This window comes from Hyperoodon ampullatus (genome assembly GCF_949752795.1).
Source record: "Hyperoodon ampullatus genome assembly, chromosome: 9".
NCBI lineage: Eukaryota > Metazoa > Chordata > Mammalia > Artiodactyla > Ziphiidae > Hyperoodon > Hyperoodon ampullatus.
Window position 1 is genome coordinate 67378152 of NC_136922.1, and position 13749 is coordinate 67391900.

The 13749-nt window shown below is 46.7% G+C and overlaps 1 protein-coding gene across 1 annotated transcript in view; it reads left to right on the plus strand.

Annotated features, from left to right (window-relative positions):
• Positions 1–409: 409 nt before the first annotated feature.
• EEPD1 (endonuclease/exonuclease/phosphatase family domain containing 1) overlaps positions 410–13749 on the plus strand; it is a gene marked incomplete at its 5' end in the record, with an annotated part of 125129 nt that continues 111789 nt past the window's right edge. Inside the window, one exon of the mRNA XM_079711303.1 lies at positions 410–1287. Within this exon, the coding sequence (XP_079567429.1) occupies positions 410–1287 (878 nt within the window). The remainder of the gene's footprint in view (positions 1288–13749) is intronic.

Consider the following 13749-nt stretch of genomic DNA (forward strand, 5'->3'; position numbering starts at 1 on the left):
AAGAGAAGCGGCTTATAGCGTTTTTGGACCCCAGTGTGATAAAAATTGGACCTCACCAGAAATCCTCATGGACCAGCCCTCTTGTATGTGTGTTTTCAGAGGTTCACAGACAGGCATCAGCCCTGGACTCCTGGCTAAGAACTCCAGCTCTAGGTAGGGAGTGCTAATGCAAACTGATTAACTGACTCGATCGATTTGTATGTTTATTAATTTGTTTTCCAGGTGGCCAAGTGAAAGGTGGTTTGGACACGCTGGGCATGGCTATTTAGTGTTTGTCTGTGGTAACCATTTCATGCCCTGAATCCTGCACCTTCCCTTCTGTGCCTGTGAGCTCTACTGCACTTCCTCCCTAGCCAGAGAGTTCTTCTGTGGTGGTGAGGGCTTCCTGGCCCCTTGATCCTGGCCGGCCATGGGGAGCACCCTGGGCTGCCACCGCTCCATCCCCCGGGACCCCTCGGACCTGTCCCATAGCCGCAAGTTCAGCGCGGCCTGCAACTTCAGCAACATCCTGGTGAATCAGGAGCGGCTCAACATCAACACGGCCACGGAGGAGGAGCTGATGACCCTGCCCGGGGTGACACGTGCGGTGGCACGCAGCATCGTGGAGTACCGCGAGTACATCGGTGGCTTCAAGAAGGTGGAGGACCTGGCACTGGTCAGTGGCGTGGGTGCCACCAAGCTGGAGCAGGTCAAGTTTGAGATCTGCGTGAGCAGCAAGGGCAGCTCGGCGCAGCACTCTCCCAGCTCCCTGAGGCGGGACCTGCTGGCGGAGCAGCAGCCTCACCACCTGGCCACCGCCGTGCCTCTCACCCCGCGCGTCAACATCAACACAGCCACCCCGGCTCAGCTCATGAGCGTGCGCGGCCTCACGGAGAAGATGGCAGTCAGCATCGTGGACTATCGCCGCGAGCACGGGCCCTTCCGAAGCATCGAGGACCTGGTGAGGATGGGCGGGGTCAGTGCCGCCTTCCTGGACAGGATACGGCACCAGGTGTTTGCCGAGAGGTCCAGGCCCCCGTCCACCCACACCAACGGGGGCTTGACCTTCACCGCCAAGCCTCACCCCAGCCCCACCTCGCTGAGCTTGCAGAGTGAGGACCTGGACCTGCCCCCAGGGGGGCCTACACAGATCATCTCCACTCGGCCTTCGGTGGAGGCCTTCGGAGGCACAAGGGATGGGCGGCCCGTGCTGAGGCTGGCCACCTGGAACTTGCAGGGCTGTTCAGTGGAGAAGGCCAACAACCCTGGGGTGCGAGAGGTGGTGTGCATGACGCTCCTGGAAAACAGGTGAGGACAAGAACCACCATTGGTGTTGGGTGTGAAGGCAGCTCTTGCGTGGCCTCATTTGTGCGTGCAAATGAGTGGATTTTGGGGGGGGTAGGGAGAGGGCAAGATTTTTAAATCGGTGTTCTTGAGGCCCCAGCCAGTATCGTGCAGTATTCTGAGTGGCTGAGCTCTTCTTCTCCAGAATTTTCTGAATACAGCTGTCTGGGCTTGAGGTCTGTATCTTGAACATGGTATATCTGAGATCAGTTCCTAACTTTGGGGTAAGTGGAGACTGTATTGGTGTTACTGCTTTGGAGAATATAGTTTGGCTTACAAGACTTCATGGGGTTCACACCAGATCAGGCACTCAGAGCCTGGGAACTATTGCAGTTTTGCATGTATGAAAGAGCTACTTGGATTTTTTTTTTCCTTGGGAGGCAAAGTCACATTCATTCCACCAAATATGCCTATTTGTGTGCAGAAAATCATCTTAAAGGCCAGGTATTTGCAAACACATGTGCTATGTATATTTACCAAAATGCTGTGAATGAATCACTCTTCATTCTTTTCCCTTATTTAGCCTGAAGTTGGTTTTTAGGCCCACAGTGGCAGCCCCAAATGTATGTAACCTCTCCTGTCCCAGAGTCAGAAAAGTCCAAGCTGAAGTGTGGTGAATATTGGCCAGATTTTCCCATTTGAACCGTAGAAGATGAGAGTTGTAGGATGGGCTCTTATCACTGACTGTTTACATTATTCACAACCCTGCTTTTTGTAGGAACTTCCGTTAACCCTCCGTAAAACAAAACAATATTATTGTAGCAGTAACTCCTGCTATTAGTGCAACAGTGTATTATATAACATAATCAACTTTGGGAAGGAAAGAAATGTTTCTAATGGTCCCTTCCAGGGCAGAAACCCTCTGATCCCGGCCTGGAGGGAATTGGCCATGCCATCCCCCCCGCCCCAAGACACAGTATGTTTAGGGCCACTCGCTGCTTTCTTTTGCACTGAGCTGTTGGTGAGGCCGGTGAGGTGGCAGTTAGTGACATGAAGTGACTTCTAGGCGGGAAATCACAGTGCATTGTGGCAGAGCATCAGGATAAATGAGTGAGGAGAAAACCAGGTCACAACGTTTCCCTGGCACCGTCCCACTGGCATGCTCCGTCACTGAGGATTGGGGGACCTTGCACCAGCTCAGGGAACGGGACCCGGGGAGCCCCTGAGTGCTCTTCCGGCACCGCCGTGTCCTCTGTTTTGCAGCATAACTCACTCCTTTTGCAAAATCATCTAGTTCACAGGTGAGAACGGGACTCAGCCTAGGAGGTACTTGTCGGGAATGGCTTGGCAATTGTTCTCTCCATCCATGGCTGCAGGGGTGTATGTATGGGCAAGGAGAAGGGAGGAGGAGGAGGGCTAGCTGTTTAATTCCTATGATGAGTTTTCTTAAGGCTTAGTTTGGGGGGTGGAGGAGGATGAATCAGGATCTGAAGTTGCCCCAATAAGAATGATAGACTGGGTAGCACTTGCCCACTACCTATGACAGAGTTTTCAAGCGTGGTCTCTGGACCAGCATCAGCAACTGACTCAAATTCTGGGTTTCCGTGTTTTCACGCACCCTCTGGCTGGTTCCGATATGCACTAAGGTTTGAGCCCCGTTGTACTGTGTATCGGCAGTCAGCTATCCCTGTGGGTTGCCCTGTAAAGCGCCTTCTCCTGCACTGGCTTTTCTGACAAGGTCTGTGAGTCCAGGCAGAGCTTTCTAGGTACTATTTTCTTTGGTTGTTCTGGTCATCCTGTTACTCAAGCATATGATGTTCTTTCTGGCCAGAGTTTGAAGGATTTATTCAGATTCTAGAACAGATGAATGCAAAGGGTAGAAAATGGGAGAGTGAGCAAGAAACAGCCGACCTCAGAGTGGGCTCAGATCTGCAGGGCAGACCTGGAGCAGCCTGGGGCACACCGAGAAGAGCGCTAGCTTGTCCAGCGAGGGATTTGTCCTGGTATCTCTTGTTTGGATTTCCTCGAGGGGTGATGATCTGTTGAAGGTATTTGACTGCTGTCCTCAAGTGAGAGTGCAGGAAGAGCTTACCGAAACCCAGAAGGGTGTAGAAGGGAGCGTCTGGGAGTGACTTTAAACGTGACTTATGTCCCCATCACATTTCTCACACTTGGCCACATCTGTTGTCCAGTGGGTTGGTGGTTCCTTTTGCCTGTTCACGATGTGTTCAGTATTCTGGGTGCTCCAAGCACCTTGTTAGTGTCTGGTAAACCTGAAGTAATTGGCTTAGGGCTTGACCCCTTGCACAACTGGAGTGGGTCCATTTGCCTGTGTGACTCTCCTAGGGCACCAAAAGATGCCTGGCTGTGATCACATGTCTTCAAAACAGCAGTGCACATTCTCCAAGAGCTGGGTTCATCCTGATTCACAAAAATGTCTCACATTCCAGTTGATCCTTTTATTAGTAAGAGGAAACATATTTAGTTTGAGCAAGAATGGATGCATGTAATTTTTTGGATGGCTCTTAATTTTCATACATATATATATATATATATGTAGTACAGGAGTTAACTGACTTGTGGGTGTGCCTTCATATTTTCCAACAGCTTTCACATTCATTTGATTTCTTCCGTAACTCTGGGAAGTAGGTAATGCATGCTTTTATTAATGAGTCTCCATCTCTGGGTGAGGAAACTAAAACCAAAGAAGTTAAATGACTTATCTCCATCCCACAACTCATTAGTGACTGAGCTGGGACTAGGACCCAGAACCTTCTGACTTTAGACCCATGCTCTTCACAGGCATGCTGTTTTGTAAGCACCTCACCTTTATCCTGCCTCTTGTTCAGGCATCCCACACTCTAACCAAGGGCACTTGCCAAATTGTGTACTAGTCCCATTTTCTTACATTAAATCCATTGTAAAGAGAAAAAAAAAACAAACCCAAAACGAAAACCCTTGGCTCCACCTCTTAATGTGTTAAACTGATGAAATACCTTAACCTCTCCAAGTCTCAGTTTTTCCATATGTTAAATATAGCTAATGGGGGAAAAAGCCCACAGAAACACAAATGCTTGGGCACTTCTTTTGCAAAGAGAATAGCTGGCTCTTGTTTTCCTTTCTGTGGGTTTGCTTTAGTAGGTGGGGGACTAAAGCATGCCTGGGTGGGACTCTAACGGGATAGTCTGTTCTGGCCCTGAGATGCTGCTGCATTGGTGGACAAGTGTGTATGAGTTACAAGAAATCATGTTTTGCACATGAAGCCTGAGATAGGACAGCAGAAAGCTCGATAATCACACGATCACCAGGAGCCTTCAGGGATGTCACGCTATGGCACAGAACCGACGGGTTTCATCAGATTCCTTTGCCAAATCTCAGTCTTAGGCAGTGTTTTTCCTTGTTTTCAGTATTTATGGAGCAAGACTAAAAGAGGAACGCTTCTGCTAAATACTCTTGCAAAATCTGGTGGCAGCCCGCCTATGGAATGAAGATTGTTTCTTTTTTTCTCTTCCAGTTTTACTGAGATATAATTGACATACAGGACTGTATAAGGTGTACAGCATAATGATTTGACTTACAGACATCCTGCGGTGATGACCACAATAAATGTAGTGAGCCTCCATCATCTCATATAGATACAAACTCAAAGAAATAGAAAAAAACATGTGTTTTTCCTTGTGATGAGAACTCTTAGGCTTTATTCTCCTAACAACTTTCATATGTAACACATAGCAGTTGTTCATTATATTAATCATTTTATATGTTAGGTCCGTAGTACTTACTCATCTTTTAACTGGAAGTTTGTACTTCTTGACCACCTTCCTCCAATTTCTCCTCCCTCTACACCCCGCCTCTGGTAACCACAAATCTGATCTCTTTTTCTAAGAGTTTATTTGTTTGTGAAGTATAATTGACCTACAACACTAGGTTGGTTCCTGATATACAACATAGCTATTCGATATTTCTATATATTTCAAAATGATTACCATGATAAGTCTAGTTATGATCTGTCACTATTCAAAGATGCTACATAATTATTGACTATATTCCCTACGCTGTATATTTCATACCCGTGACTCATTTGTTTTGTAATCTGAAGTTTGTACCTGTTAATCTCCCTCACTTATTTCTCTCCCCCTGGCCCGTTCTGGCAAGCATCTGTTTGTTCTCTGTATCTATGACTCTGTTTCTGTTTAGTTATGTTTGTTAATTTGTTTTCTAGATTCCACATATAAGTGATATCATACAGTATTTGTCTTTCTCTGTCTGACTTATTTCACTTAGCATAATATCCTCCAAGTCCATCCATGTTGTTGCAGATGGCAAAATTTCATTCTTTTTTATGGCTGAGTAGTATTCCATTCTGTGTGTGTGTGTGTGTGTGCGTGTGTGTGTGTGTATAAACAATATCTTTATTCATCTATTAATGGGAACTTAGGTTGCTTCCATATCATGGTTATTGTACATAATGCTGCAGTGAACATAGGGGTGCATATGTCTTTCCAAATCAGGGTTTTTGTTTTCTTCAGATCTATACCCAGGAGTGGAATTGCTGGATGATATGGTAGTTCTATTTTTCATTTTTTTGAGGAACGTCCATACTGTTTTCCCTAGTGGTTGCACCAATTTACATTCCCACCAACAGTGCACAAGGGTTCCTTTTTCTACACATCCTCTCCAGCATTTGTTATTTGTGGTCTTTTTGATGATAGCCATTCTGACAGGTGTGAGGTAGTATCTCATTGTGGTTTTGATTTGCATCTCCCTAATGATTAGTGATGTTGAGAAGGTTAATTTTTATTTTTTGTTTTTTGCTGAGGAGTTGTTCTATTTTGGAAAGTCCCTTTGGTTTCTGAAAGCATAAGTCCTGTGGGAGCTGACAGATAATTTCCAAAAGAAATAAGGAGGTTTAGCATCCCACTTGTACATTTTCCCCATGGCCTCTGTCAGAAGGGAACATGAGTCTCAAAGTCTTGAGCCTTTTTACCGTCTGAATCTGTTTTCTTGCCTCGTGTTTGTTTGCGATATCAAAGCCCAAGGTGAATTAGTGCCTGGCAGCACGCACTCATTGTGAAAAAAGAGATTTTAGTTTATCAGACTTGATTAGTAGGCTCAATATAGACACAACCCATCTTGTTGTTTCATTCATTCAATGAAAAACACCTATTGAATGGCTGCTGTGTACGTGCATATGCTGAATTCTGGAGCTAGACTGGCCCTGATTTTAAACCAAGTTAAGCAATGTGAATCAGCTTTTATGGCTCAGCCTCAAAACAGCCCGAAAAATCCATACATTTTATCAAAAGTCACTGACTAGGACTGATACCTGGCTGAATTTTTCCTTTAAGAATAACGGGCTCGGGGCTTCCTTGGTGGTGCAGTGGTTAAGAATCCGCCTGCCAATTCAGGGGACATGGGTTCGAGCCCTGGTCCGGGAAGATCCCACATGCTGCGGAACAACTAAGCCCGTGCGCCACAACTACTGAGCCTGCACTCTAGAGCCTGTGAGCCACAACTACTGAGCCGCGTGCTGCAACTACTGAAGCCCATGCACCTAGAACCCATGCTCCGCAACAAGAGAAGCCACTGCAATGAGAAGCCCGCGCACTGCAACGAAGAGTTGACCCCGCCCGCCGCAACTAGAGGAAAGACTGTGCAGCAACAAAGACCCAACACAGCCAAAACAATAAAATAAATAAAATAAATAAATTTATTTAAAAAAAAGAATAATGGGCTCATCCTGCGGGACTGAAAGGTAGATGGATGCAGCCAGACATAACATCTGGGGGCAAAGTGCCCAGCAATCCCCTTAAAGTAGAAATTGTGGAATCTATTTTGACAGCTGTGGAAACGGAGGCTCAGAGAGATTAAATGGCAGCCATGTGGCCTTCAGAAATGGAGATGTTGGAATCAGGTTTTGAAGCCAGACGTTTGTTTGATTTCAGAGCAGGGAGTGGAGGTGTCTCTCCCCAAATTCCACGTCCCTTGACTGACCCCCGGCCCACCTGCTCTTCCCTCCCTGTCTTGGGTCTGAGGCTGGCCAGGCATCAGGGCTTTGCCTAGACTCTAGGGACTGTGTCAAGCCGCTGGAGGTCTCTGCTCCCTTCCTGTTTTTGTTCCTCGGAAGGACAGGGCTTTTGGCCAGAGGTAGGGCACTCCAGGGGGCGCCAGGGCCCCTCCACCCGGACCCTCAAATGTGAGTCTGCGACCTTGGCTCCACTCCAAGGCGGAGTTCCGGTTTTCTGAGCCAAGGAGATCTGGGTGGTTTCCAGAGAGAAAGGTGGTCAGAAATAGGACTCCTGAGGATTAATAAGGGAAGAGAGTGTGAATGAAGGGAAGGCCTGGGGTGGGCGGATGCAGGGTTCATTTCACCAAAGGGAAAGCGGTTACTTTTGTCTTTCCAGAAAGCTGAGCCCATTTGGGACCTGAATTGGTGAGGGTGGGGCGGGGATGTGGAAAGTATTGATTCTTCCAGGGGATATTCATTCCTTTATTATTTATTCACTCATTCAACAGAAATTTTTTGAGCTCTCACTAAGTACCAAGCTCTGTGTCAGGCTCTGGTAATAAAGTGTAGGACAAGACAAAGCTGGTGCTCTTATGGAGCTTCCATTTTAGGTAGGAAGATGGACAAGTCAATACACAGATAAATAATTATGGGTAGTGGCGAAGGCTGAGGGTGATGGAGGCTTGCTGAGTAGATGGGGGTCAAGGAAGCCTCAGCTGAAAGCTAAAAAGTCAGCTGAGGAGCCAGGCATGGAAAAACTCGGGGGAAAGAATGCTTCACCCGAGGAACCAGCAAGTGCAAAGGCCCTGAGAGTGTTTGTTTTGGAGAGAGTGGAGTCCCGGGAGTGGCAGGTGGCTAGGGCTGCAGGGGGAGGCAGGGCCAGGTGGGTGGGCCCTGCAAGGCTTTTACTTTAACAGCGGGAGGAGGCCACAGAGGATTAGAAGCAGAGCTGATGAATTAGCTGTTACCAGGTTGTTCTGGCTGCTGGGGGAGCCGCTTGGAGTGGGTCCTGGGAGTTGAGAGGCTGATACAGAATAAAGGCTGAAAAGGATGGTGACCGGGGAGCAGGAGAAGTGGGTGGGGATAAGAGGATCTTTAGAGGCAAAAAACTGGAAAGACTTGCCTGTGTTTTGGTTATTGTGGGGATTAACTGGGTAGATTCCTAGAAGACAGGCTCAGAGGCATTTAAGAAATCCCGGGGCTGACTCACATGCCTCTGCATTGTGTCGGCATGATGCAGCTTGCTGACCTCACCCCTCCGTCTGCTGTTGCCTCATTCTGGACAGGTGTGGGATCTTGGTCCACATAGTGGATGGAGGAAGAGGCCTTGTGGTCCTCTGTGCAGCCCGGGTGTTGGGCTATACCCCGCAGTCCTCCAAGCCTTATAGTTGTCCAGCCTCGAGACGAAGAGCGAGCCCAGAGACAGTGACAGAGACATCAGTGGTTTATTGGACCGGGAAATCTTACACAAAGGGTCCTGGATCGACACCCCACCTTGTCCGGCAGACGGCAGGCAGGACATGGCAGCAGTCTTTGGTACTTGCTGGAGAAGGAGGCTATCGTTTGTAGGGGGAATTGACGTCCGGTGTGCTCATCAGTTACCGGGGACTAATTAAGCCTATAATTAAGAGGATTGGGTAGTCATGTGAGTGAAACAGGGACTGGTCGAGCAGGGGATGTACAGAGCACAAGAGAACAGCCATCTTAAATGGCCTAACCACACACCGGGCATCTGACAAGGCCACTTCTGCTGTTTAGTATCAAGTACACGTAGAACAAGGACATATATGGGGAGTTTTAGGTAACTATTTCTATCAAAACATTTCCACAAGTTAAATTCAGCACTGATTGAGCACTTACCTGGTGAGGTCAGAGGCACAGGGAGACCCTGCCCTGGCATCAGGGAGGTCACAGTCTTACAAGGAGACACGTTCGCAGGTACTTACCGGGATGATGAGTGTTTTGAATGAGGAGGTCAAGCTTAAGAAGCACAGGGTCTGGTACCTGTTTGCTTGGCTCTTGCAGGTGGGTGGAGACCTCAGCACAGCGGAAGGATGGGGGATAGGACCAAGTCAGGTGGTTGGGGAGGAGTTAGTCCGGACGGGGCGGGGCTGGGGCCTGAGCGGCTAGGGTCTTGTCGGCGGGCAAGTCGGCCGCTCCCACCGCAGACGCCTGGTGAGGAGGAAGTCAGAGGCCACTCCCGACACGGCAGGGGTCCAGGCTGGCCCACCGCCGAGCTCGGCTCTGGAATGCTCAGACTGGGAACGTGGCAGGTTCCCATACACGGTGCCTCACGGGAGAGAAGAGCGTTGAGGTAGGTATTATTTTTATATCAAAATTACCATACCTTACAAAAGATTTTATCCTGGAGTTCCTTAATAACAGTCTCTGCCAGTAACAAATAAAATCACGCATTTCACTAAAATGTGATGTGTTCATCATGGACACCCTGGTCTGCGTGTAGTCATGTGCAGCTTAGTGGAAATTCCACACCAGTGAGTCTTATCTGAACATCCAGGATAGGCCACAAGAATGCCCTGCTCTGCTTGTAGTCCTCAACAAATATTTAGGAACCTCAGAAACTTCCTGATCCTATTCCTGATGACTACACAGGCCTGATCTGGACAGCAATTCTTATTGTAATGTTTTGATTGACAGCTGCCAAACAGCTGGACTCCAGTGGGTAGAAACCCTGGGGAGATGTGCTCAGAGTAAGCGGTTCATTATAAAGAAATTTTTTTAAATTTATTATTTATTTATTTATTTATTTTTGGCTGCATTGGGTCTTCATTGCTGTGCGCGGCCTTTCTCTAGTTGCAGCGAGCGGGGGCTACCCTTTGTTGCGGTGTGCGGGCTTCTCATTGCGGTGGCTTCTCTTGTTGCAGAGCACGGGCTCTAGGCGTGCAGGCTTCAGTAGTTGTGGCACGCAGGCTCAGTAGTTGTGGCTCACGGGCTCTAGAGTGCAGGCTCAGTGGTTGTGGCACACAGGCTTAGTTGCTCTGCAGCATGTGGGATCTTCCCGGGCCAGGGCTCAAACCCATGTCCCCTGAATTGGCAGGCGGATTCTTAACCACTGTGCCACCGGGGAAGCCCCTAAAGAAGTCTTGAATCCTTGTACTAAACTACTGGGTAAAGAAACCCTGAGTTTTCTTTACTGAGTACAGCTGCCTACCTCTGTTGCTCAGTTGTTTGTTTCCAACAAGCCCTTGTTTCCTGCGAATTCTATTTTGATTCAGCCATTACCTGATTAAGCTGTTAAACTGGGCCTTCAATTGTTTTATCTAGAAGCCGCTGTAAACTCCTGAAATGTGATGCCAAGAGAATGTTGTTCACGTGGCCACATGGAAGGTTGTGTGCATTTTGGGTGTGGTTTTATTGTGTTCTAGGGATCTGAATCTGGTTTGCTCACCCAAAAGCTGGAGAGTGAAGTCACTACTTCGTGTTTCTCAGCTTATGCTAAAAGCATGGTGTCTTTTAAAGTGGGAGGTCTCAGGTGGATTGTTGTTTTTAAAAATACTTATCCAATTCTCTATGAAAAAAAAATTCCCCAGAATGTATTTTCATTAAGCAAATTCAGTCTGACTTAAATATTTTTGCAGTCTCTGTTTTCTTAAATGGGGAAAAAGTAAAAATTTTAGTGGCCTCTAAGTACCAGTGATTAGGCTTGGGACTCACCTGCCAGTAGATTTGGGGCTTTGTCCTTCCTTGCTTGGTGAGCAGCCTCTGCAGCTGCAGGTCATTGTGTCATTTTACTGGTTAGCTCTCTGCAAAGTGGTTCCCATTTGTTTCTAATTTGAGGACTCATTTAAAACAGTGAAATACTGCGTGTCCCTCCCCCTCCACATATGGTGATTTTATTTTCAGTGTCCGTGACCGTGGTGGTAATAGTAGTTGTGCCAAGAACAAAACCAATGATAGTTAACACTGATAATTACTGTGGCTGATGGCTTATACACTGGATACCATCATCAGTCCTCTTACAGATAGAGGAGAGATGGCTCAGGGAAGCTGAGTAATTTTCCCCGGGGTCACACAGCTTTTAGGTGATGGAGCTTGGATTATAATCCAAGCAATTAGATTCCAAGGCTTGATGATAAAAAGCTACTGTTAGTTTACTAATGCTTTTCCACAAATTTGTATTTTATTCATCACCCCAGCCTTTTTACTGGACTAGGTGCTCCCTTAACCAAGACCTTGGTTTGAGTTCCCTAGTCATGATCTTTCATAAGTATGCTGATAACAATATCATTTTGTGTGTGTGTGTGTGTATCCAGTATTTCTTTATTCAAAGTGGAGCCAAGGGTATTTGCAAAGCAATCGGAGTGTGGAATACTATATTTTTATGACTTTACAGTCTTTTTACAATCATCTTGCCCACACCTATTTTGACAGCAGTCTCTTTAAACAATTTGCTTTCATAGAAGCTTGGCTAACATTCATCTTCCTTTTCTTAGAAACAACTTTTTCTGCTCATATTCCTGTTTCGACAGTCTATGTCAGATTTAGGAGAACATAGTAATATATACAACTGACAAAAACAAGTCTGGGGGGCTTCCCTGGTGGCGCGGTTGTTGAGAGTCCGCCTGCCGATGCAGGGGACCTGGGTTCGTGCCCCGGTCTGGGAAGATCCCACATGCTGCGGAGCGGCTAGGCCCGTGAGCCATGGCCACTGACCCTGCACGTCCGGAGCCTGTGCTCCGCAACGGGAGAGGCCACAGCAGTGAGAGGTCCACGTACCGCAAAAAAAAAAAAACAAAAAAAAAACAAAACAAGTCTGGGGACAGACACAGCTGACCCTAGATGAGCCTGTGATGCCCCACTCGAGAGGGGAAGTGCACAGCTCATCCGCCGGGAGAACTCAGCGTGCCACGGGTGCCCAGCTCTCAGCATGTTTTACGAAGGGAGTGGGGACAGTCTGGTGGATCCCTTGAGCAGAGGTTGGTTAGGAGAACCTCTGTTGTGTTTTTAAGAACACTACTGCCTGGGCTCAAGTTACATTATTTCTGTAGTCTAGAGACAGCGTTTGCTGTGGATGTATATTGCAGACCCCTGGCAGTAACTGTGGGTTGTTACTGATGCACTGTTATTTTTTCTAGAAGATTGACTCAAAAATATAAGTAGTTATAAGGTCAGGAGTTCGTTGACCCAGTTTCTTCCCCCAAATCTCATGCAACTTTTAGAAATAAAAGAGGTGAAGGAGTAATGGGCTCTTAAAAATTTTTTTGACCTAATACCTGTACTAGTCAGCATTTTCTTCAGTGCCATAGATGGCCCGCTTATGAAACTCATGAATAACTGTGAGCTGGGAGGGATTTAATAAGCAGGTGGACTGGAGTCAATGGTGTATAAAACACCTTTCCAAGTTTGTAACTCTGTACTGTCATTTTAGCCGTTCTGAATTTAACGTTCGAGTTCAATTTTTGTTCATGTTAAATTCATGTTCATACATGTGAAACTGTGTAAGAGACTCGTGTCTCTGTACTCACACACTGGGCTCTGTTAAATGCCAGGCAGGACTGTTTAGAGTAGATTTGTAATCTTGAATTGTATTAGTTTTTTTTTTTTTTTTTTTTTTTTTTTTTTTTTTTTTTGTGGTATGCAGGCCTCTCACTGTTGTGGCCTCTCCCGTTGTGGAGCACAGGCTCTAGACACGCAGGCTCAGTGGCCATGGCTCACGGGCCTAGCCGCTCCGCGGCATGTGGGATCTTCCCGGAACGGGACACGAACCCGTGTCCCCTGCATCGGCAGGCGGACTCTCAACCGCTGCGCCACCAGGGAAGCCCGAATTGTATTAGTTTTGATGCTTCCAACATTTACAGTAAAAGTGCAAATAGTTGTTAGATATTGTGAGAGTTTCAACTTAGATATTGTGAGAGTTTCAGCTTGGAAATAAAAGTTGCTTCTGTCCTTTAGACTTTTGGGTAAATTGAAGAACATCTGAGACTCTAGGTGATTGTTCAGAATGTTACTATTTGCAACTATTTATCTAATCTATGAAAATCAGGAATTTCTTGTCATTGACCTACCAAAGCAAGATATAGAAACAAACTGGGTGATGAATGAGAGATAAGACTGCAGGATTACCCATAACCCCTGATTCCAGATACATATCTGTGTTCATCAAAATAACTGTGGTATTTTTATTGATGGATTATATTGATAAAGGCTATATGTTTAAATGTATGCAGTTCTTCCGAATCACAAAATCCCTTCCAACCCTTAGCATTCTTCTACAGAGGGAAAATGGTCACTATTTCTACCAAATGCCCTTCAATTCAGAGAAGGAAAAGTATTTGTTTTTACAGGTAGTAAGATTGTATTAGTTTGCTAGGGCTGTCATAGCAAAGGAGCATAGACTGGGTGGCTTAAACAAAAGATATTTATTTTCTCACAGTTCTGGAGCCTGGAAGTCTAAGATCAAGGTGTCGACAGGGTTGGTTTCTTCTGAGGCCTCTCTCCTTGCCTTGTAGATAGCCGTC